The 25760-nt window shown below is 47.6% G+C and overlaps 1 protein-coding gene across 1 annotated transcript; it reads right to left on the bottom strand.

Annotated features, from left to right (window-relative positions):
- Positions 1-327: 327 nt before the first annotated feature.
- On the bottom strand, positions 328-25739 carry strn3 (striatin, calmodulin binding protein 3). The gene is made up of 16 exons (XM_076027850.1): positions 25197-25739; positions 11259-11362; positions 10957-11030; positions 10523-10601; positions 10278-10439; positions 10041-10179; positions 9322-9457; positions 8505-8644; positions 8184-8362; positions 6500-6547; positions 6287-6408; positions 5134-5301; positions 4895-5035; positions 4536-4643; positions 4006-4092; positions 328-3466 (listed from the first exon to the last, which is right to left on the bottom strand). Exons 1-16 carry the CDS (start codon positions 25434-25436, stop codon positions 3297-3299), a joined length of 2097 nt encoding a protein of 698 aa, XP_075883965.1. The 5' UTR covers positions 25437-25739; the 3' UTR covers positions 328-3296.
- Positions 25740-25760: the final 21 nt, after the last annotated feature.

The following is a 25760-nucleotide window of genomic DNA, read 5'->3' as shown; positions in this document are numbered from 1 at the left end:
ATAGGCTGCAGGTCCACTGTGCTCACAACAATAACTTGTTAAAAAAAAAAATCATCACTGTTTACTTATGACCTGCTGAATCTTAGTTTGATTCATTACGAAGCACAGCAATTAGAACCAAAATGGTTTTATGCGTGATTTGAGGGTTTATTACTTAGGAAAAGAAATGCTCATGGTGAAATGGCAAAAGAGCCAACAGGAGGTGAAGGCTCCACGTGTTATTTGCCAAAAAATATATCTTTCAATCTGGGAAAAAATGCAGTGAAAACCATTTGACATATTCTGACGGAAACCAGTCACAACAATGATGAAACAGTGGAGCAGCAGTGTCTGTACAGGTACACCATTTAATAGTTATTATAGACATTTTATATACACTTGTATTCTGCTATGTGGTACAATCTTTAAAACCTGCTGTTTTCATAGTGTGTAAATCAACAAAAAAATTACAAAAGTCATCAAAACCTGCAAACTGATTAGAACGTTTTTTTTGTTTTAATCCATTGTCTGGAAGACTAGAAAAAATACTTTTAATTGTATTAACCATGCATTATACAAACAAACAAAAGAAAAGGTCCTTAGTTACACAGGAAGTTGCAGGGCAGCTGAAAAAATTGTTGTGATCAGTCGGAGGGGTGCGCGTGTATCCATTCACTTTCAAAACAAAACTTAAATTAAAATGGAAACAAACCACAACCATGAAAATAAACAGGGCAGCCAGTTGCTCAGGAGGCCTCCGATTGGCTGACCTCGGAAATGATGGCGAAACAACCAATCAGCCTCGAGAAGGGGCAGTGTGTACACTCCACAAGTGGAGGAGGATGTGAAGGAAGGAAGGAACGGAGGAGAAATTCTCTTTTTTCCACCAGTCCTCTTTTGTTCAGCAAAGGCTTGTGGTGCATTCAGGGGTACTGCTGTGAAAATGATGAGGACTGTCGTGTGTGTGTGTGTGTGTGTGTGTGTGTGTGACAGAGAGAGAGAGTTAGGGGACGGAGTAAGCAAATGGCTATTTAGCCTGGTGTTTAAATACTGGACGTTCATTTTATTAATGCTGGTGTAAAAAAATAAAATTTAAAAAATGTCACAGAAACTATAGAAGAGTAACAAAGTAAACTTGGTGAACCTGGTCGCTGCGACACATTCAATGTCCTTCAGCCACCTTAGTTTGTCGTCAAGGTTGACGATTCTACTTCAAGATTAACTTCAGGTAAAGAAGTTTTTGATATCTGTATAATTTTTTTTAAAAAGATCAAATTCAAAAATTATTTATTTCACAGCTTCATTTTATGTTCAAAGCATCACATTAAATGTTAACTATGTTGGGGTTGTTTTTTTTTTGTTTGTTTTTTTAACTTTTAAAGCCTTCTTTACTTTATATAAATTTAAATCTGCTTTGTTGTGCTGTGAAAGTCATCATTATTGTCTACGCAAGCACGTAACTGCACACATTTTAGGGCAACAATTCTAATAATAATGATTATGTTTTCCCAAAAAGTTTCTTGATCAATTTGTCAAATTAAAGGAAAGTCTTTTAGTTTGGCGAGTGAATTTCTGTTGGCGTATCACTGACTGATATTGACTTGGTGTTTTTTTTTTTTTCATGAGTTTTGATGTCTGCAGCAGCCGCTTTGTGAAAGTTCACTGTGTATCAAAGTCAGAGCTTCTCTTCTGGCAGCAGCGGAGAGATGGAACCACACTGTGACAGCAACTAAAGAGTTTAGACGTTTCCTGATCCTCCCGAGTAGCGTTTCAGATTAATGTTGTGTATTATTCAGTAGTGTTTTCCTCTTGTTCATTAGGGACACAAATAGCACTTTTTTTCCCCCTTAAAAATCTTCTTCCTTCCTTTTAATTAAAAACTCAAAACTTTTTCCTCTGCCTTTTTTATTTATTTAACTGTAATTTGGAGAGCCACCGTGAGACAGTGGACAGGAAGTGTGTGTGTCTCTTTGGGGGGGTGGGGGGGGCACGGTCCTCTTCATGTATTAAAAAATAAAAAATAAAACATCTTTTCAAAAACTAAATGTATTTCACACAAACTGTCCACGTGTGACTGCAGTCACGCTAAACCCTTTCTTTGCTCGTTGCTTCCGTTGTCTAAACACAGCACTCTGATTGGCCCTCCAGGGGCTGAGGTGGTGGTGTTGGTGGTGTTGATGGTGGTGGGGGGCTAAGGGGGGGTGGGGGGGGGTGTACTAACCAATCCCCAATTCCCTTCAAGAGACGAGTGTCCAATCAGCTCGCAAGTCTGTCACACAAAACAGGAAGTCTGTTTTAAACGCCACGCCATGGAAACAAAACGAATGCTCAGTTTGAACAGGGAGTTAAATTAAAGTCTTGATTTACATCCTCTAAAAACACAGTAAAAAAAAAAGAAAAAAAGAAATTAGGCACATCAAAAAAAAAGGGATTTTTTTTTTCTTCTTTCTTGAAGCTTAAGCTCAATTTTAAAAAATTAAATACAACAAAAAAAAAGCAGGGAGGCTTAAAACGGCAAAACCTGATTCTTTTGTTAAAGCAAATGATTCTCTTCTCTTCTTCTGACACAGGATTGGAAACATCCTCCTGGTTTTTATCCAGTGGCACTGCAGAAACTGTGACAGTGATGTCATTGTTTCCCCACCACTGGAGGGCAGCACTGGCCATCCACTGGATGTGAAGGGGTAAAAACTGGGTCAAAGATCCCCACCAGTTCCTCACAGGACAGGTGTTGCTGCTCCTGCAAAGCACTGTGGGTATTAATTATTATCATCATTATTATGTTTGTAAGAGATCCGGAGTCCAACTGAGAACTTTTTGCTTTTCCACTGGTTCTTCCTGCGAGGAAACCTTCTCAAAAGTGAAGGGGCGCGTTCACCCTGAAGCCACCTGGGGGCCAGCTGCGCCCTGGACCAGTGGTGGTGGTGTAGGTGGCGCTGTGGAGGAGTACAGTTCCTGCTTGGAGTTCCTCTGTCTGTGTGGCTCCAGGAGGGGGGGGGGGGTCGGGCTTGAAGGCCCTGCAGGGACCCCCAACACTTCTACAGTGTTTGTCAGCTTCTCTTCAGGCAGTTAGGACACACACACACACACACACACTGCTCTTAGACCGTGAGTGAGTGAGTGTGTGTGTGTGCGTGTGTGTGCGTGTGCGTGTGCGAGTGTGTGTGCGTGTTCCATGAATTATTTTCTGTGTTCAGAAACCCAAACAGACCTGAATACTGTCAAATGTGTGAAGAGACCAGCCTCTTTCTGTCCATCTGCCCGTCTTTCCAACTGTCAGTCCATCCGTCCATCTGTGTGCGTCTCCTGCCGGCGGGCTACACGTAGACCCTGGCGAGGGCATCTGCACCGGCGGAGGCGATGTAGGCCTTGGAGGGGTGGAAGGCCACGTCGTAGATGGCCTCCTCGCTCTTCTTCCTGTGGGCCGTGATCTCCTGGACGCACGTCTTACTGTCCAGGTTCCACAGACGCAGCGAACAGTCGTGACCTGTAGGAGGCGCGGGCGGGGGTGAGCAAAGTTCTCGATCAGTTCTCGATCGATCAATTGATCAATCGATAGGCAACTTGACAAGGAAACTAGTGTGGTAAAACATCGCTTCTGAAAAAGACTGGTGTCACAGTCGAAACCGTCAAGCCAGGTCAAACATCTTTCCTCGTTTTCCATTTGTCCGAACAAAAGAATGAGAGTAAGTGACATAAAAGGCCTGCATTGTGCTAAACTATCTAATAAAGAGATAAAAGTAGGGTTTAAAATAATGGAAATAAAAATAATATTACATTAACATAATTAAAAAATAAGACAATATCAGGGATGTCAGTCGATAAAACATTTAATCGGGATTAATCACATTAGTGTCCTGAGTTAACTTGTGTTTAATCGCAAATTAAGTATATATATATATATATATATATATTTATATATACATATACATATACATATATATATATCATACATTGCTGTTATCCATGACTGTGTGCCATACAGTTGTGCAGTGTAGTTTGTGGTCCAGTTTGGAGAAGACTTACTTCCAGACATCAGGTAGATGCCGTTGGGATCCACAGCCAGACTGGTCACTGCATCCAGGTGGGCCACCATGGCGTGGATCACTTTTCCTGTAGGCAGGGAGGGGCGGCCCATTAAGCTTTTTAATCCAGCCCGGCGACTTGAAGAAGTTAAACTAATAGTATAGTGATAGTAATAATAGTTCACTGGCAAGCTCAGGAGGGGATGGGAGAATGAAAGACCCGGCAATGTAAAATGTAAGCACTTGGTGGCGCCGTTTCTTCTCCAAAATCTCTAAATGTTTCACACTCAACATTGAACGCCACACTCAATTTTAATTACAAAAACGGAAAACAGCAAGAACCTATCACAAGTTTCATTTGCTCTCAAAATGACAAAACCTTAAAGGACACTGCGACATCCATTGCAACTTCTTGGGGAAAAGCTCCGGCGACATCTGGCTTCTTTGGCCACAAAGATCCCCCCCAAAAAAACAGTCGTGTGAAATCCTGGAGGGATGGAAGGAGGAAGGAAACTGAGGCGACGCACACACCTGACTTGTTGTCAAAGAATTTGATGTGTCGGTCTTCGTGAGCGGTGATGGTGACGGGCAGCGTGGGGTGACTGACCACCTTATTGATATGATTGGACCCTTGCGGAGCTGGGAGGAGGAGGAAGAGGAGGAGGAGGAGGAATTGAGGTGAGAAATCACTTTCTTGCTCTGTGAATGTTTTTAAATTTCTCTTTAAAATAGTTTTTCTTCTCTTTGCACTATGTTGTTGCTGTAACTACGCAAACGTCCCCATTAAAGGCAATCTGTTCTGTTCTGTTCCAGGCAAATAGAAAATCATCTGGATTGAATGTAAAACATTTCCCTAGAACCTGTGTCTCAAGCGAGTGTGTGCGACTCACCGTCTTCTCCCTGACCCTTCAGCACCAGTGCATTCTGGGACGTCTCCAGGTCGTATATCACCACGTCGCCGCTGTGGAACGACGCCACCATGTGGGCGGGGTCGCAACCGTTGAAGTCCACCGACGTGGGGACGCCGTGTTCTGCGGGAAAGCGAGCGCACGTTGGCTTTGAGACGCTGCACCTCCTCACCATGGCCACTAGGCGGCGGCAGCGGCTGCGCGGTTCCCTCCGCACTCACCCATGTTTGTGTTGAAAGTGCTGATGCAGGGGTTCTTTTCCGTGGGGTTCCACAGTTTGACCGTTCCGTCGGCCGAGCAGGACAGCAGGCGGTTCTTGATGCCGCTGTAAGCCAATCCCCACACGGCGTCGGCGTGGCCGGTCCACGAGCCCGCCAGCACGCTGGGGTCTGAACCCACGAGTGTGTGTGGGGCGGGGGGGAGAAGAAAGAAAACGGGGTGGTAAGTTTTCCTTTTTTAAAAAAAAAAATAAACGACACATACATGAAAGAGTAAATAAAGCACTTTTTCCCACTGAAAATCAATGCATCACAATATGCAGTAGTGTTGCTGACTGATTATCGTCCAACTCTTGACTATAAAGTCAAAGCACTTTTAATTCAGCATATTTTGTTGCACAAGGGTGAAACAGCTGCCCCCTACGGGTTGAACGCCAGCTATTACAATTCAATTTTCCTCGTGGCTGGGATGGACGCAGCCGACGTATCTGGAGGCAGCTGATGTCACCATCCGTCATGTTCGCCCCGCCCCCTCCTATAAAAGCAGCGGCCTGTCAATTCGGCTCAATGTCCTCAGCGCCACCTGCTGCCTGCTGCGCTGACGGCTCGAGCTGACGAGGCTCCGGACCACCGTGAGCAGTACTGGAGTCTCCAATCATGTCAATGGGAGGAGCCTCTTGGAGGAGACAAGTCCTCCACCTCAGGTGTCCGCGCTACTGTCCGAGTCGCTCGTCATCAGCTTCTTACCACCCCCCCCCCGACTCACAGCAAAAGCACCTGCAGTGCGTCCGCGGAGCCACGTAGAAACCGCTCCGTACCCTCTCGGGTCAAACGCGGTCTCCGGGGGGGGGGGGGGGGGGGGGTTAAAACTGCTTTTAAACCTTTGACTCTTGCCGGTAGCTCTTCTACATTCTTGCTTTCATCACACATCAACAACAAGCATTTCCTGCTAACCTCACCGTACCACACTGGTCCCCCCCCTCTCATTCACACAAATACTCTGCCTAGCTGCAAGCCCCGCCTCAAGATTGTCCTCCCTCCTGTCATTGCAGATGACAGTGTCATCTGCAAAACATCACAATCCATAGAGACTCCTTTTCAACCCTGTCCTCAGCTCGTCCCGTCGGCATATACGGAAACGAGGGGCGTCACATACCGTAGGTGTCGTACGGGTCCACGTTAGAGCTGGGGATGTTCCACCACTGGATCGTGGAATCGATTCCGCCACTGAAACACTGTTCGCCGCTGGAGGTCATCGCCAACGACAGCACAGGGCCACTGTAAAGGGAAGGCGAAAGACGTCACAAACCGTCGACAGACTGCCGTCGCATCAAAGCAGCCGGGCCTCCGAGTGTTACGGTGTACGTACGCGTGAGCTCTGAACGTGTAGACGGGTTCCACGTCAAAAGAGGCACTTCTGAAAAGCACAAAAACACAACAAGGTTCATCGCAACACTGTGCTGGATTGCACTCTCAGAGGAAACAGAGTCAGGGAAGCTGTGCGGGCCGTTGGAGCCAAACACAACCCAACAACCTAACAAATAACAACACAACACAACACAACACAACACAACCCAACCCAAGCCCTCTGAAGTTTTATTTCACCAACAAAAATAAAAATTGGAAAACAAGCGCTCTTATGTGTCCCTTTGTGTTGGTTTCGCTCCTCCCACTGTTGGTCAGACCTGACTTGTTTCCGGTACTGTCTGTCAGTAGACAGTGTTTGTCGCAGCAACCAGCAGTGTTGCGGCAGTCAGCTGGGGGGGTGCGGCGAAAGCTGCGCTTCTCCACCCGAAGTGACGGCAGGTGCGCAGGAGCGCGCGTTTCTTCGCGCATGCGTTACCGTCGCCCCGAGTTGCGCCTGACCAGGTGATCGCAATCAAACCGATTGGAAACACGCACGCCAAAAGAAGCGACCTCGCCAGTCTTATGCTGTGTCTCAATTCAGGTTCTGCACCCTTGAGACCGAGTGTCCTCCGTCTCAAGGAAGCATTCTTAGAGTTCCCAGCCTAGAAGGACGGACCAAACCCCGCCTCCCCGGTCACCACCCGGGACGGTCTAGCCTTCGGCGTATTTCCTTGTTTCGTCACCGCCGTTCCCTCCTGCTGGCCAACCCCGGAAGTGACGTTTTTATAGTATCAAGCTAACCATTGGTTCGCCATCTAACGATGCCGTTGGATGATCAAATAAGTAAAAACCCGATGTTAAAACTGAATATTTTATGTGAAACTTTATACTTAAATTTATACGAAGTGTCTTTGCCAGTACATGCCGCTAATTTCAGCTGACTTGCCAGGATCCCAAGTACGCGAAGGATAGTAGCGGTGCATCCTTGGAATCGGCTAAAACGAGTGCGTATTTCCGAGTGCGCATTTTGAGCGTTCTAAGCACCCTTGGGAATTGGGAGGAGCCTTCGCGCAGTGCTATGACGCAACTTCCTTTCAAAATGCGCACTTCAAGGATGCAGACCCTGAATTGAGACACAGCAATAGAGAGCGAGGCAAAGCCGAAGACAGCAGGAGCAGCCACAAACCAAACTGAGACGCGTGGGACACTGGACTCAAATGAGAAGGGCTACCGTTTTTTTCGCCAGCACCATCCTTATTTGACCGTTGAATAAAAAAGGATTGAGTGAATTCCTGTGCTTTTGTGGAGTCCTTCCCCTTTCAAGTGTGGGAAAACCATGCGACAGTAGAAGACACTTGACAGTGTTGGGTCTTCAGTAAATCAGAGAAGACTTTCTTCTGTATGATCTTGGTATCCTTTTATATTCACGGTAGCACGTCACCAAAAGTTCCTCTTCACTGTGTTAAAGGTCTATTGTGTCACATTCAAGTGAAAGAGCACTGCAATCTAAAATGCAACACTTGAGGTCGCCGGTTTGTTCTTTGAAAAATCTTCAAATCTGACACAGCGGTAAAACAGAGATTGTGTTAAATAATCGTGACGCTAAAAAGTGTTTGGTTCCAATCGGGCCAAAGTACATCGCAAATCTTTTCTCGCACAAGTTTAAAGATGGCTTTGAAGAGTTGTCTCGGCCTTAGTTTGCATACTTTTTGGCAGGGACGGTCTTGGTGAGGTTCCACAGTTTGAGCGTGTGGTCCTCGGACACGGTGACCAGACACGGCTCCACGGGGTGGAAGGCCAGCGCGCGCACGCCATCGAAGTGGCTCCGCAGCGTGTACTTGGGATTCCACGTCTTCCTGAACGACGACTCCTTATTGGACGCCAGCTGGGAGAGAGAGAGAGAGGGTCGAGGGAGAGAGGGAGGGAGGGAGAGAGGGAGAGAGAGAGAGAGAGAGAGAAATGGTTCGAGTCCATCAAAAGGCGGATTAAGCCGGGCAGAGGCTGGAGGAGGGCGCGCCGGTCTTTACGTCGTAGCTGTAGTCCGTCTCGTCGTTGGTGACCGTGAGGTCGGCCAGGTCGCCTAAACCCAACACGCTCTCCAACACGTCGTCCGAGCCGCCCATCAGGAAGGACTTCCCACCACCTGGAGGAAAGGGCAGTGGTTCAGCTGGAGAGAAAAAAAAAGATTTTATTTCAACAAGACGCCCCGGTTTGAAACTCTGAAAAGAGCTCTCTGTCATCTGGTCGGTCGATATCTTCGTCTACTGTAAATTGAAATTGCCGCTCGCTGCCTCCTTGCTCCACTCGGTTTTGAATAGTGATGGGTCCTCTTTGAAGTGAACCCAGCGAGCCAGCTCCTGACTGGGAGGCCTTTTTTTGGGTTTGTTTTTTTTACGGGATCTGAACCGGAAAACGGGTCAATGATCCACATCCAGTCAGTCGAAGTTGGAGGAGGCGGCGATTTAGAAGCAGTTTTAGTACCATATATAACACACACACACACACACACACACACACACACACACACACACACACACACACACACACACACACACACACACACACACACACACACACACACACACACACACACACACACACACACACACACACACACACACACACACACGTCGATATCATGAACACTAGTCATTCATTTTAGCACATCATCATTTTGCTCATAAAATAATATAAGCAACAAAAAAAATTCCTGGAGCCGCTTGGGGGCCAAAAGAGCCAGCGACTCTTTTTAGTGAGCTGTTGACCGAAAAGAGGCGGAATTGCCATCGCTGGTGTTTACTCGCTAGTAGGAGACCGAGCATGAACGCAGCCTGAGCCCCTCACCCCACTCTGTGCCATCTCCAGAGCTGCGGGCCTCGCCTGCTCCTTCTCCGTCCTCCGCTGTCACCAAGAAGTCAAACTCCTTCAGGGCCTCCTCCGTGTCGGCGTCGTCCTCGGAGGCCAAACCCTCGTTCCCAACCTGACCGACGGTGAAGAAAAGGGATGAAGGAATGGTCATCAGTAGGGGTGGGAAGCTTTGGACACCTCACCATTCCATTACGATTACCATTCAGGGGCTACGATTCCATTATAAAAACCATCATCGATGCATCTTTAATCTACGCACTTTTTCACATTTTTGCAGCAAAATTGGGCGTCCGAATCGCGATCAATCTAAGAATCTGAAATTTGCCCCGCCCCTCGTCATCAGGGAGGAGGGTTAGCTAACTGTTTGGAAAGTTAAAACTAATGCGTAGTTAACCCAGCACAGGGCTTCATGTGTGAGGAGCAAAACATATATTTAAAGAGGCAATAGAATTGATGGCAAATGAATGTGAACGTTGCGTTACCAACCAACAGGTAGCAGCAACTGCTGCTGTAACTATTGAATTTCATGTGAAGCATTAATAAAATATCTAAATAACTCAATTCAAAAAAAATTAAAAATAAAAACATTTTTGAAAATAAATTCCTGTCATATTATTACAAAAATAAACGGCGGCTGAGGACGACTCAGACGAACTGCGACGAGTTTGAGAGAAAGTGCAAGCGCTCGGAAAAACCTTTGTCTTGTGTTTCTTGTTCCGGTGATGTTTGTCGGCGCTGATGTCGTCCATCAGGTCCCCCTCTTCATCCTCGTCTTCATCACTATCTTCAGCGTTCTCCAGGAAGTTAAACGTCTCGAGTACGTCGCCCGGGCTCCTGTGCAAAATAAAGAACTAAGCGAAGCTCGTCGAACGCACACATTGAAAGGCAAAGCGTCTTCGAGGCCGAGAGTTTGTGCGAGCGCCTGCGCGCACCTCTTGCCGTCTTTGCGACGTTCCGTTCCGTTTATCAGATGCTGCAGGTTCTTGTTCTCCACCGAGCCGTTCTGCTCGGAGGCCGACAGGCCGAGCAGAGAGCGAACCCTCTGCGTGCGAACGTCCAGGATGGTGTCTGTGTACCCCACCTCCTGAAGGTACCTGCGCAGGGAACAGAGGCCTCGTCAGAGCAGCCGCTCTCTCTCTGCAAAGGCCAAAGGAGGCCAAGCCGGCGGCTTCCTTACTGTCTGAGAAGTTGCCTGCCCTGTTTCCAGGTCAGCTGACTGTTGGCGGGGACAGCAGAGACGTCTGAGTCTTTGGTATCTGAGGGACACAAAGACCAAAAGCAAAAAAAAAAAAAAAAAAAAAAAAAATGTATTAAAAAAAAAAAATCAAAAGGTTTTCCTCCAAAATAACACGACGACATGTCTGCGCAAATATGGTAGCGAAAGCAGCGGAGTTCAGGCTCAGCTGGACAGAATGACAAAGACAAAGGTTTTGATATTTCGCTCATTACGTCCCACAAAGTCTGATCGGCATAAAAGCAGCGATGACGAAGGGACGGGACGACGGATTTTATTGACTGCTTTTGTTTAAAAAGAAAAGGAAAAATACAAAGCTACAGAACATAGTTAATGACAATAAGAGCAAAGTGAAGATGGGCTGGGAAACAACCAACCTGATTCAAAGCTTGGCATCTTCATCTCTCCTTGATTCAACTCCGTTCCGTATTTTAACTTATGATACTTTGCTCTGAGGGGGGGGGGGGGAGAAAGTTCTCGTCAACATACAAATAAAATGTTTCCGCTAAACAAACAACGACGTCGTCAGGAATGATCACTATTATTATGATAAACATCAGTCAACTACCTAAAATCAGACGCACGCTTCATTCTTTGCCGGGACCGACGGTTATCATTACTGAATGTTGACTGCAAGACGTGAATGTGAATGGGTGACGTCAGAGGAAAGGCTTCTTACCGTTCCTGTTTTAAAGCGTATTCTAACATCTTGATTCTTCTCACAAGGTCGTTCTTCAGGTTCTCCTGACCTTTCCTCTCTCCTTGAAGGAAGGCTATCCTGGCCTGCAACACAAACAACACCGCTCACTCAATCCTCTTTCCTTCCAACTGTTCACACATTCCAAACAGTGCAGTTCACGAAATCCTCAACCGTGCCTAAAGGTTCCCCAAAGAGGTCTCTCAAGCTTCTTTGCGTTGGTTTGTGACATCACAACAAATGAACTCTCGAGACAAGAGAGTGTTGACTGACTTGGATGGAATGAGAGTTTCAGCTCATGGGTCACAGACGTCGTGATGAGCCGTCGAGTGAGTGCGCCTGGCTCATTCAGAACGCGCCAATAAAATGGAAATGGGACTATTCACGTGCCTGCTGCACACATAGACATTATTTGGCATAACATCTTCATCACATCTTAGGGAACCTTGTCGAAATGTCAAACACCGATTGAATTTCACATTCGCCTCGTTTTACATCTGCCGCTTCTTGGTTCCAGACAAAGTGGTTTTTACACAGATGGCTGACTTGTTGTGCTTTGACTCCGTCTGCGTTGGCTGTTAGCGATACAGTCAGTGTGTGACAAGTCGGGGGCAGGAAAAGAAGAACAGCAATCGGTAGGCCTGTCGCGATAATCGATAATTCAATGAATCGCTCGGTAAATAAAAACCAGGTCGGTAATTTTGCCGGCCTCGATAAATTGACACGTGCGTTTGTTTTTCTCCTCTCTCGCTACCAAACACGCTGGATGAGAGAAAAGGTCTCACTCTGTGCATTTGTCTCCACACCTGTTCGCTTTGGCTCTATAGCGGAATGAACGGAGCGAGTGAACTCTCCTGTCAGTCATTAAGTCTCTTTGTCACGGGATGGGCGAGGCGGGTGCTGGCGCAGACACAGACACACGCGGACACAGTGCTGCAAGTGAGCGAAGTGAAGGAAAAGCGTGCAAACCCTATGAGTGATGAACAGTGCCAGTATGGGAACATTTCGGCTTCAAACGAAACGAACGAGGTGAGCCCATGAACACGGGCGAGCCGATATGTCGCATTTGTTCGAAAGTAGTGGTGGTGAAGAAGGGGAATACGACGAACATGCACGCGCACCTCAAAGCACAATCATCCCCTCCAGTTTTCACAACTGTTAAAAAAAAAAAGTACCGCCCGAGGTTCCGCGGAGCCATCGTCCCGACAGGCAACGCTGACTGAAGCATTTAGTAAGCAAAGCAAATATTATAATAATATTATATAATATAAAAAAAAAAAAAAAAAAAAAACAGCGCAAAATGGTGCGCGCTTACAGACAGCATCAAAGTCCTTCTTTCTTTTTTCCCCCTTTTTAGTTGTTATCGTGGTTTTTAAGTGCTATTTTTGATAAAAACAGAATGTGAGTCCATTTTATTTTTATAGTTTTTTTGTCTTTTATTTTTACTATGTTCGTTCATCTTATTTGCAACCTCTTAATCTTGAGAAATGAAAGTTTATTGCTTTTGACATGGTGCACTTGCATTATGTCATATATTATCATTATATGATTTTTTTTTAAAAAAATGGTGTCAAGAATATCGTTTATCGACAATAATTTGTAGCACAATTATCGTCCAGCAAAGTTTGTTATCGTGACAGGCCTAGCAATCGGCCTCATCACCATGGAGCTACCATGACTAGGCCCCCCAGCCAGCTCAGTGGTCTAGTGGTGGAGTGTCCGCCCTGAGACTGCAAGGTTGTGGGTTCGATCCCCGGCCGAGTCAGACCAAAGACTGTAAAAACGGTCTCCATTGTCTCCCTGCTTGGCACTCAGTATTCAGGGTTGGAATTGGGTTGGATCAGCCACGGCACTGCTGCTGCCCAGCGCTCTCCCTCCCTCAGGGGACGATGGTCGTTGTTTTCTTTTTCTAGAAAACAACGGCGACAACTTTGTCAGTCGATGGGTCAAATGCGGAGGACTGATTTTGCATCCTTCGGGATGTGACAATCACTGGGACTTTAACTTTAAACAACGATGGGAGGACGGCACTGCCGAGACCATCAGACTCTGTCAATGAAGTACCAACCACTTCCTGGTACCCCCTTATTACTGTAAATGTCAAAACTGACACACCTCAAGTCAAGCTCAGTGTAGTCATTTGAAAGAAAGTTGACCAGGGCAAATTCAGTCGTCATCATCATCGCCTTGGTTGGTTGCCTGCCCTCAACCTGCCAACTGTCAACGCCTGTCCTCAGCAGGATATCAACCAAACCAACATCTGTTATAATTGTGTCATTAGCTGCGTTTCCATGACAGTTTGCTGATAAATAAAACTGAGATTTCTAAAAAAGAAATTGAGTTCAATTGCGATTTGCGGGCGCTTCCATTGAATGGTGTGAAGCGCATCGGCTGTAATTCTGGTCAAATCTCATCTGGCGAGACGCCACCTTCAGGAGGATGGAGGTACAAGGTGTCTTGTAAATGTGCAATGTCAAGACCTTTCAGCCGTGTTTGAGAGGTTTTTCCAAGTGGAGCTGCTTCCATCATCATGTTTCATTGCCATATATAGCTTTCGCATAATTCTACGGGTCATGGAAATGCAGCCAATGTCATACTGTGAAGCAGAGACATTGTTTGTATCATGAATTTCATACCAACTCCAAAACCCAACGTTAGTCTGAGAATCAGTCAACACCTTGATGGGCAACGTTGTCACCAACCATGAGGAGGAGGAGGAGGAGCACATAAAACTAAACTCTGTCGAGTAACTGACAGACACTTCTAGGCCTTTAGGCCACTCCCACCAACCCCCAACAACCTGCATATGCTTCCTGTTTGGCTGTCCACACCTGTCTTACTGCTCATCTGTCTGCCCACCACCAAGCAGCTGCACCTGAAACCCTACACTGATGACGGCCAAGAGGTATTTATACGCACACACACACACACACCGAGTGCTCTCTGCCAGGGTGGCCGTGGCAACAGCGGGGGGTGCGGGTGGCGGAGTCAAACAGTGGCTCAGAACTACTTCCAACTGAAGGTCGTCATGGTGACGAGGAGACCAAGGGGGTGACTTGTTGGACAATTCAGACAGCCAGTCTGTCTACAGCACAACTGACATTGCTGTCAGTAGCTGGCAGACGTACTGTACACGCAGAATGACGCTGAGTTGCGGTGCTTTTTCATTTGTAGGCTGGGATATTTTCAGCTTGGTGCTAACCCCAACCCTAACTCCAACCCACCCCAAACCCAAACCCCAAACCCAACCCCAACCCAACTCCAACCCTTGATGCACCTTCATGGGCCTTCAAATTCCAACAACTGCCAATACCAAGTTGTAGACTTGTAGACACACGTGTATGTGTGAATGGCTGTGTGTCCCTGGGATACATTACTACGATTTGTCGAAGCCACCTGACCTTAAGACAGCTGACCAAGGTTTAAAGAAGGTCAATAAATGGATTTCCTAAGAAATGAAGGAGTCGGGTTTATTACCTTGCATGAAGTTCGAGCCAGCGTTGATGAAAGAGGAGTTACTCTAAGAACATTGGTCATGTTAGTAAGCATGCTAGGCTGTCATTGAAAAAAATTACATTTGGATGACAGGCAACAACAACAACATGACTCAGCGACTGCCAGTCACTTTAAAGAAGCAGTCTGCTGAGACATCAGACCCAACAATTCACCCAAAGCAGAAGCAAAGAGAAAACCCTGCCGTTCAACTGACAGCGACCACGAGACAGCGAGAATGCAGCCACACCACAGTGTGGCAACAGATCGTATGAACCGAATCCACCGGCTCTTCATGATCCCGTTTCAATCGCAGCACTTCCCATTCTATAGACTGTTGGTGACTGTGATGATGCTGTGCTCTATAGTTGTGACATCTATTGCAAGTTGCCCATCCTATAGAGAGGAATCCCCACTGACCCTGCTCCTGGGTCGAGGCCTGTGGGCACTGTATCTGTATGCAATGCAGTGTCATGTGAAGCACGATGCTTGTGAGAACTTGGGCTATGCGAATAACATTTAATCAACACTTCTGCAACATTTCAATGCAGGAACAATAAAAAACATTTTTAAACATTTATTTAGATATGTAAATCATTTTACATATCCATACATATCCATCCATATATATATATATATATATATATATTATTAACACACACACACACACACACACACACACACACACACACACACACACACACACACACACACACACACACACACACACACACACACACACACACACACACACACACACACACACACACACTTTATTTCTTCCACTTAGCATATGCTGCTTTAACTATGCAAACTTACCCAAATGGCAGTGATTGGTTAAGGAGCAGGACGCTGCTCGAGTGGCGACTGTTGCAGCAGCTATCTTTTTTAGTATTTATTCTTCTTTCTACTTATTTTCTTATTTATTTGTTCGTCTGGTCTTATTTTGTTAAGTATAAGGACCATGGACACCAAACTGGCTACGATAGCACTGGTGTTTCTACTCGTTCTGGTTACGAGCGTGCTCGGGGATCCCATGTGTAACCATGGCCGCATTGTTTACACCCGGGACCAGCTGTTAGCATCCCGTGGCATGTCGATGCTAACTGGTGCAAGGCCTGATCTTCCCCGCGAACTGAAGAGAAGGAAACGGGGACGACGTGCCGGTGCAGCACTGCGAGCTAAGAAGAGACGCTACAGACCTGTCCTTCCATCCATCGTTATGGGGAATGTAAGATCTTTGACCAACAAGATGGATGAGCTAGCGGCGCTGACCCGGCACCAGAGGGAATTTCGGGAGAGTAGCATCATGCTGTTTACAGAGACATGGCTAACGGAGCTAACACCGGACACGAACGTCACGCTGGACGGATTTCATCTTCTACGGACGGACAGGACAAAGGAGAGCGGAAAAAGGAAAGGAGGTGGGCTGGCAGTGTTTGTCAACGATAGATGGTGTAACCCTGGGCACATCACTGTTAAGAAGAAACTCTGCAGTAAGGACATTGAGCTGTTAGCGGTTAGCATGAGGCCATACTATCTGCCAAGGGAATTCTCGCATGTTATCGCGATAGCTGCATATGTTCCCCCCTCTGCTACCGCTGAAGCGGCCTGTGACGTCATCCACTCCACTGTGAGCAGGCTGCAGACACAGCACCCTGATGCCCTTCTTCTCATCTCTGGGGACTTTAACCATGTCTCTCTGTCCTCCACTCTGCCCACATTTACCCAGTATGTCACATGCTGCACCAGGGACAATAAAACACTGGATTTACTGTATGCTAACACCAAGGGGGCATACAGCTCATCACCTCCCCCCCCCCACTGGGAAGATCTGACCACAACCTGGTACGTCTCCTGCCTGTGTACAAACCTCTTGTCCGCAGACAGCCAGTGGTCACACGCACTGTTAAGAGATGGTCTGAGGAGTCTGTGGAGGCTCTGAAAGACTGTTTCGACACAACGGTGTGGGAAGAACTCAGTGACTCTCATGGGGAGGACATTGACAGCCTCACTGACTGCATTACGGACTATATTAACTTCTGTGTGGATAACATCGTACACACCAAGACTGTACGGTGTTTCCCAAACAACAAACCCTGGATTACACCCGACATAAAGGCTCTGCTTAAGGAGAAGAAGAGGGCCTTTTTGTCGGGCAACAAAGAGGAGCTAAAGACTGTGCAGAGGGAGCTGAGGAGGAAGATCAGGGAGGGCAAAAACAGATACAAGATGAAGATGGAGGAACAGCTGCAGCAGAACAACGTCAGCGGAGTCTGGAAGGGCCTGAAATCCATCACTGGTTACAAGGAACCTGCCACCCAGTCTGAGGGGGATCTAAAGTGGGTGAACGACCTGAACACTTTCTTTAACAGATTTGACCAGTCACCCACCCCACCCCCTGTCCAGTTACCACTGCTGCAACCCCCACTACCTACTGTAACTGTGACTGGCCCTCCCCCCACCTCAACTGACCCCTGTTCAACAACACTCTGCATCCAGACCCCCTGTGCTCCCCTGTTCCTCTCAACTAGCCAGGTGAGGACACAGCTGAGAAGGTGCAAGGCAAGGAAGGCTGCAGGTCCAGATGGCATAAGCTCAAGGCTCCTCAAATCCTGTGCAGAGGAACTGTGCGGGATAGTGGGGCACATCTTCAACTTGAGCCTGAGACTGGGGAAGGTACCAGAGCTGTGGAAGACATCCTGCTTGGTACCAGTGCCAAAGACCCCTCACCCAAAGGACTTCAACAGCTATAGGCCGGTGGCGCTGACATCGCAGCTGATGAAGACCCTGGAGAGGCTGGTTCTTGGTCATTTGAGACCCCTGGTAAGACCATCGATGGACCCACTGCAGTTCGCCTACCAACCTGGCATCGGGGTGGATGACGCTGTCATCTACCTCCTTCAGAGAGCCCTCTCTCACCTGGACACGGCTGGGGCTACTGTGAGGATCATGTTCTTTGATTTCTCCAGCGCCTTCAACACCATCCAGCCGCTGCTTCTGAGGGGCAAGTTGGAGCACTCTGGAGTGGACGACCTCCTCACGGCCTGGATCCTGGACTATCTCACTGATCGTCCGCAGTACGTGAGGGCTCAGAGGTGTCAGTCGGACACTATCATCTGCAGCACGGGGGTCCCTCAGGGAACGGTTCTGGCCCCGTTCCTGTTCACTCTCTACACTGCAGACTTCACCCACAACTCAGCGAAGTGCCATCTGCAAAAGTTCTCTGACGACTCTGCCATTGTTGGCCTCATCACCCATGGGGACGACACGGAGTACAGAGAACTGACCCAGGATTTTGCAGACTGGTGCCAGAGAAACCACCTCCAGCTCAACGCAGGAAAGACCAAGGAGCTGGTGGTGGATTTCAAAAGACGCAAGCTCCCCCCCCCCCCACACCGGTAAACATCCAGGGAGTGGACATTGAGATTGTGGAATCTTACAAGTACCTGGGTATCCACTCGAACAATAAACTGGACTGGTCACTCAACTCTACTGCACTCTACAAGAAGGGACAAAGCAGACTCTTTCTGCTCAGGAGACTCAGGTCTTTTGGAGTGGAGGGGGCTCTTCTTAAGTCCTTCTTTGACTCTGTGGTGGCATCAGCCATCTTCTTTGGAGTAGTCTGCTGGGGAAGCAGCATCTCTGCTGCTGACAGGAAGAGACTGAACAAGCTGGTGAAGAAGGCCAGCTCTGTCCTGGGCTGCCCGCTGGACCCTGTGGAGGTGGTGGCTGACAGGAGGATGATAGCTAAACTATCTTCTCTGATGGACAACACGTCCCACCCCCTGCAGGGGACCCTAACAACACTGGAAAGCTCGTTCAGTGACAGACTTCTTCACCCGCGGTGCCTCACGGAGAGATACCGCAGGTCCTTTCTTCCTGCCGTGGTCAGACTCTATAATCAACACCAATAACCTCCCCAAACCGGACTAAGTGCAATAACCCTCCATCTATTTATAACGTGCAATAATTACTCAGCTGCGCATATTTTTCACTGTTTTTCTCTGTACAGGCTCGTTTATTTACTTTTTTACTTTATACTGTTTTGCACTATTTTAGGTTATTTTTATATGCTCTGTTCACTTTATTCTTGTTTGCCCTATCTTCTGGCTGTTGTAACACCTAAATTTCCCCGTCGTGGGACGAATAAAGGTTTATCTTATCTTATCTTATCTTATCTCTTATTTTGTTTTCATTGTGTGCCTTTTCTACCAGTTGAAAATGGAGGCTGTGGGGGAAATAATTAGTGGCAGTTTGGACAGCGTTCTAGGCGCATATACAGTCTGGTGTCTGGTACTGGAAACCGATTGGGAGGCGGAGCAAGCTGCATTTCGGCAGAAGAGTGGCGTTTGGGAAGATAATGAGAGGGAGGACTTGCATAGCAGCGTGCGGTAAGAAACATTTTTCAATCTTTCAAATGGCTCACGATGGCCGGGCATCCCGACAACAAACTGCACACTGTTCAGAAGTCACGTTGTGGCGTTGACATTTAATTTGCAGCTGCCATGAGCGCTAACGTAACGCACTGCATTGACACCATAACACCAGTAAAATACAGTAAAGCACAGACTTCACTCCTTCTGTGCCAATGCACAGAAAGAAACACAGGCGTGGAGGAGGTCATTCACATATTAGCAGAGGTCCCCAGGTAAAACTGATATACAGCCACTATACTATATATTAGTATATTCACGATACTAATATATAGTATATATTCGCTATATACTAAGATACAGCCAATACAACTCTGGTCTCTTCTTTAGCAATGGATTGATATCTCAGATCAGCAGCTGTGATAACAATATGGGGGACGGCATACAGCTATATAAAGTACAGGGAACAAGTCCAACCCTAACCCACGTCCATGGCAGAGCAGTGCGACGGCCCACTAGAGAGAAGAGAGGTTGTGAACTCATGTGGAAAAATGCCTGCAGTTGAATGAAGAGGATCAGTGACACTCGGTGCTGTCAGTGGCTTCACAGTGACTCCACTGCACTCTGACCAAAGCACCTGGTGAACATGAATCAAGAGCTCCTCCTGAGGGAGCCACAGTGAGGTCAGAGCCCCCACCACACACACACACACACACACACACACACACACACACACACACACACACACACACACACACACACACACACACACACACACACACACACACACACACACAGGGTCATGTAAATAACAGCAGTGTTAAATTATCAAGACAAATTCATCCAGCTGCTTGAATCATCTCCCCTTTTTGAGGGCATGACAGGCGCTTCATTCTCTGCCTCTTTGTGTGTGTGTGTGTGTGTGTGTGTGTGTGTGGCCAGTATTTCTAGCCAGGCTACTTTTAGCGTCCAGCTGGGACGGTGCTGTCAGAGCGAGCACAGGGCCCAGAAGCCCAGTGGGCCCAGTAGCCCGGGCTGCCGCTGAGCTGCTTCACCAACAACACAGCAGCCACAACTGAGCAGTGGTCTCCACCACGCAGTGCTCCACCACGCAGTGCTCCACCACGCAGTGCTCCTCCACTTCTCAACCACGCAGTGTTTCTCCACCACGCAGTGCTTCTCCACTTCTCCACCACGCAGTGCTTCTCCACTTCTCCACCACGCAGTGTTTCTCCACCACGCAGTGCTTCTCCACCACGCAGTGCTTCTCCACCACGCAGTGCTTCTCCACTTCTCCACCACGCAGTGCTTCTCCACTTCTCCACCACGCAGTGCTTCTCCACCACGCAGTGCTTCTCCACTTCTCAACCACGCAGTGCTTCTCCACTTCTCAACCACGCAGTGCTTCTCCACTTCTCAACCACGCAGTGCTTCTCCACCACGCAGTGCTTCTCCACTTCTCAACCACGCAGTGCTTCTCCACTTCTCCACCACGCAGTGCTTCTCCACTTCTCCACCACGCAGTGCTTCTCCACTTCTCCACCACGCAGTGCTCCTCCACTTCTCCACCACGCAGTGCTTCTCCACCACGCAGTGCTCCTCCACTTCTCCACCACGCAGTGCTCCTCCACTTCTCCACCACGCAGTGCTTCTCCACCACAGTGCTTCTCCACTTCTCCACCACGCAGTGCTCCTCCACCACAGTGCTTCTCCACTTCTCCACCACGCAGTGCTCCTCCACCACGCAGTGCTTCTCCACCACGCAGTGCTCCTCCACCCCGCAGTGCTCCTCCACCCCGCAGTGCTTCTCCACTTCTCAACCACGCAGTGCTCCTCCACCACGCAGTGCTCCTCCACCCCGCAGTGCTCCTCCACTTCTCAACCACGCAGTGCTCCTCAACTGCTGTTGGGGTCTCAGGACCCACATGATTTTCTTGGCTTATCATGAACTCGCCACCCAAATTTATTCCACAAAAATAAAAATAAAAACATTCCACTTTCTATAATGTCCAGTCAACACATTATTGAAATTATTCAATTGAATTGTGTCCTTCAAAATATACAATTACATTAAATTTAAAAAAAAAAATCTCTAAATAGATACATTTATTAAAAACAACACTGCGTGTTCTTTACTTCACTCTTCTGAGTGTTTTTAATTTATTGCCCTGTGTTTGTGTTGTATTGGTTTTATTGAGTCTTCTCAGTGCAGAATTACCTCAAAGTGAGATTTCATTGTGTGCACAGAATGACAAACGGTCTTAAATCCTGAAATCCCTTTTTCGTGTATAAAAAAGGAAAACTTCCCACAACTTGGTGGGTCACAACCCACCCGTTGAGAAACACTGGTCAAAGAATAGACTGTCTGGGAGAACCCTGTGACCTCTGACCTCCTAAACTTTGACGCTGCCGCGGTGCTCTTGCAGGTCAAAGCGTTTCCACGCGTGCGCAGGGGAATTGTGGCCACTTCAAAGCGCCGCACGTCGGCAGCGGCGGCACCATGACAGTGGATTCCCTCCGAGCCGTCGCCTCCACTGTCACCCGGCGCTTCGCTACCAGCTCACCCTCGCTTTCCACTCTGCAGCATCTCACCTCCCACGGTGGCACATTGCCCGCCGACAGCCCATCGTCAGAGGGTCACGCCCCAGGCGCGCCAGACACCGACACCCTGCTCCTGATAGCCACTGTATCTCAACTGTCCAAACCCAGGTGGCGTTGTGCCAAGAGAAAAAGTGAATGTAGACGTTGTGTTGCAGTCTGACTCCAACTGTTTTCACTGAAATGCAGGTCTCATTAAATCATGTTTATAATAATCCATTTCCTATTGTTGATGGTTGCCATGGTGACTCGTAGTATCGGGGCTCCATCAACGTGGACTTTGCGTAGTCGTGGTGCACGTGGTTGACTCCCTGCGTACACACTCACAGTTGATTAAACTACTTGAAATGAAGTGCCCTAAACTCATGGTATTCAACTCCAAGTTGAGGATTAGAGTCGGCATTTGCTGAACCTCCAACAGCCGTCAGCAGCTGATACTGCGGCAATGTTTTGCAGTGCAACTCTTTCAAACTAAGCATGAATCAAGAAAAAAAAGTATCTGCTGCTGCTGCTGCTCACCACTGTAGGGACGTCAAGATCCAATAATCGCAGCTGCTGCTGTTGAAACATCACCGTATTCTATCCACCACTGTTATCCAATGTATTTTTGTTATTGTAGGGAGCTGCGTGCAGTACTTTTGTCCACGACAAATTTCCCTCTCGACAACAAGGTTCATCTGATCCAGCTGGAGGCCCAACTGTTGAAAGCACTGGAAACAGGAAGGGAACACTGCCATTTGATGGCTGTCCAACTATCAAGATCATTTTTTTCAAATTCATCTGTGGCCACCCGGCCGTAGTTTGGCCATGGCTGATTGAGGCCATACATGAATTCTTCCTGAATTACGATGGACCCTGTTTTTCAGCCTTTGTGTCTCCAGCAGTGGAGCGGCGGCAGGGGTTGTTGATGCACCACAGAGCACACATGCACTGCCACCATTCTGCATTCTAACTGCACAACTTCCACTGGAATTCCCACCCGACCTGGCATTCCAACACATTTGTCTGCCATGGCAGGAGCCTTCAGAGACGGCAGTGCAACCCTGGTCAAAGGCAAACACATAGCAGCCTGCTGACACTTGCAGCATGATTTCACACCTTGTTTTTTTTTCTGCGTTTTGGTCTGCAGACTGCCCAGATTGATTCAGTGATTGAGTTCAGTATTGAAGTTGATTCAGAGGAGAGGCGTGAACATTAAAGCAAATCACACCAGCAGAGGATTTCAAAGGAATGTGTGCGTTAGTGTGCATTTTAGACAATGGCGGTCTCATTGTCCAGTCTCAGTCTCAGTCATCGTCTTCTTCTGTGGTTCAGAGGGAGAAAAAAAACTATGCTTAGTTAAGTTGGTATTTTGAAAGTAAACGGGGAGGACAGTTGACAACTGGGCTGCTGTGTGTGTGTGTGTGTGTGTGTGTGTGTGTGTGTGTGTGTGTGTGTGTGTGTGTGTGTGTGTGTGTGTGTGTGTGTGTGTGTGTGTGTGCGTGCGTGCGCGCGCGCGTGCGACTCTTTATCAGAAAGTCTGACAGAGTCATGCTGAAAGCATCCAGTGTCATAACGCAACAAGTCAGAGCAAACATGGTGTGCACAAGAGCCATTACACAGACAGCAGGGAGTGCAGGACAGCAACGCCAATGAGGAGAAGAAGAAGACGAAGAAGAAGACAAAGAAGAACAAGAAGAAGAAGAAGAAGACGAAGAAGAAGAAGATGAAGATGAAGAAGACGAAGAAGATGAAGAAGAAGACGAAGAAGATGAAGACCTTTATTGATCCCACCGTGGGGAAATTTGCAATACTTCAGCACTGAGGACACACAACGCAGGCTGAGTGAACACAATCATGAGGAGAGCATGACAATTTGTTTTGTTGCCGTTGTTGTCCCACGTTTTAAACATGACAAATAAGCAGCCTGTGCCAGTTTAAAAGCCTCCGTTAATTCCAGGGGACAAAAGCCAGCCACATGTTCCAGTGAAAAATGTTTGCATTTCTACACAACTCCTATGAACAATGGACTGGCATGATTCAGAAGATAAAGGTTTAAGACAAGTATGTAAACAAGCTTGTCACAAAAAAAATTAGGAAAAGTCCCCACAACTGAATGACAATTCATTTATAGTCCACGAGCTGCCACATATCTCAATAATCTATTGGTCACATGTAACATCAGACCACAAAAAGAATGTGAAAACATCCGAGAAAAAACGAGCAACAACATCATGTTTGGATTCTACTCTGTTCTGAGGGGGCTGCTTGTTTGTTAAAGGTTACAGGAAAACAGTTGCTGCAAAAATGATAACAAGAAACAGACTTCTTGATGAATCAGGAAACTTTTAAAGGCAACAGGGGAAGAAGTTGATATTTCTGTCTATTTTCCATTCAGACAGCTCAGTCAGGTAAAACTGAAGTTGTGTAAAGTGTTTAGAATACTACAGCAACACAATCCTGTCAAGGAGGATCATGTTAAAACACACACACGCATACACGCACACACACACACACACACACTTTTGTTTCTTAGATGCAGTAATCAAGATGGGTGTGAAAAGAACAAATGTTTGGTAGAAGGTTGACAGCTAAACAGAACTCTGGTACTGCAAATCAAAACTAGTCACACTCAAGAAGACAAAGATTTGCGGTGGAGATTCAAAAGCTTGATGCCGATTGCCACAATTACGTTGCGGTCACTGCACTGCTGTCAGCTAAGAGACAACTGAGAATGAGAATGAGTGCATTGTGTGAGAAAGAAAGTAAAGGTCGGTGCTACTGTTTATACCCCTTAATAGTACTGATGAAATTCGTGTTGATGTCATCTGAATAGTTGCCGGGCACACACACAACAAGGGGAACGTTCAACTCTACACAGCAACTATTCATCATCAGAACATCACGGAGCGGTTCTGAGGAAACACTAACGTGTGGTCACTCCGGTCCAGGGGTTGTTAGTGAGACAGCAACGTTAGCTCCTTTAGCCAGCTGTCTGACCCGAGTGACCAACCAAAATGGCTGAATGGAGATTAGCTGACAGTCAACTGGATTCGCTTCCAACCAAACACTGGCAAACAAGTTCATTAACAACACAACAGCGCGTCTTAATTAGTGAATGAAGGCAGGGGGACGCTGCTGCAACAACCAAGCTGGAAGCTGGAGGCTCTGCTTTGACACAACCCTGGAGCTAACGGCTAATGCTAACACATTCCGCTATTCTCGCCCTCAAGTCCCGTTAGCTCACACACTTAGCCGGCTAGTATACAAACATTACTTAACAACACGATTAATTAAGTCACTTATGAATATAGACATGACAAAATATGTATTTTATAAATGTGTATCGCTTTCTTCAACGCCACACACACAACGGCGTGGCTGTGTGGGGGGTTTGTGCCGCTAGTTGCGGGGCTTTGGCTTGAATCGACCGATGCTAGATGCTAAGGGCTAATGGCTAACGGTGGTGGCTAACCTGGAGCTCGGCCCTCTCCACTTCCCAGTGCGCCCGCTCCATCTCGAAGCGGGCCCACTCGTGCTGGATGTAGTGCAGGATGCCGGGGATAGTGTACTGCTGCTGCGGCCGGGGAAGTTCGTCGGGTTGGTGAGGCACCATGATTCCACCACCACCTCCGATCGGCTGCTGCTGCGGTGGATGCTGTCGTTGTGTGCCCGCTGCTCCGACCCCTCCTCCTCCGCCGGGGTGCTCATCCATGGTGGGGTTTTGTTTTTTTTCCTTCTATTTTTTTCCCCAAAAGTAAAAAGGAAAGTCCCCGGCAGGCAGCGACGGTCCGGTGAAGAATCCCAAACCCCCCTGGCTGAGTCCCGGTCTCGTCTAGTCCTCCACCCCCTCGTCCGTTTATCACAGTGATTCCTGCCGCGGCTTGAAGAGAAAGGCTCGCCCGGGAAGGGCTGCGGTGAGCGGGGCGGCTGATCGAGGGGGAAGCGATATCAAGTGTGGATTTAGCCGGCCGCCATTACTGCGCTCTCTCCCTCCCTCCCTCTCTCTCTCTCCCTCTCCCTCTCTCTCTCGCTCTCT

The sequence above is a fragment of the Nelusetta ayraudi genome, unplaced genomic scaffold, assembly GCF_046127955.1.
Source record: "Nelusetta ayraudi isolate G7.1 ecotype Tasmania unplaced genomic scaffold, CSIRO-AGI_Nayr_v1 ptg000021l, whole genome shotgun sequence".
NCBI classification, from domain to species: domain Eukaryota; kingdom Metazoa; phylum Chordata; class Actinopteri; order Tetraodontiformes; family Monacanthidae; genus Nelusetta; species Nelusetta ayraudi.
This window is presented reverse-complemented; position numbering and strand designations above follow the sequence as displayed.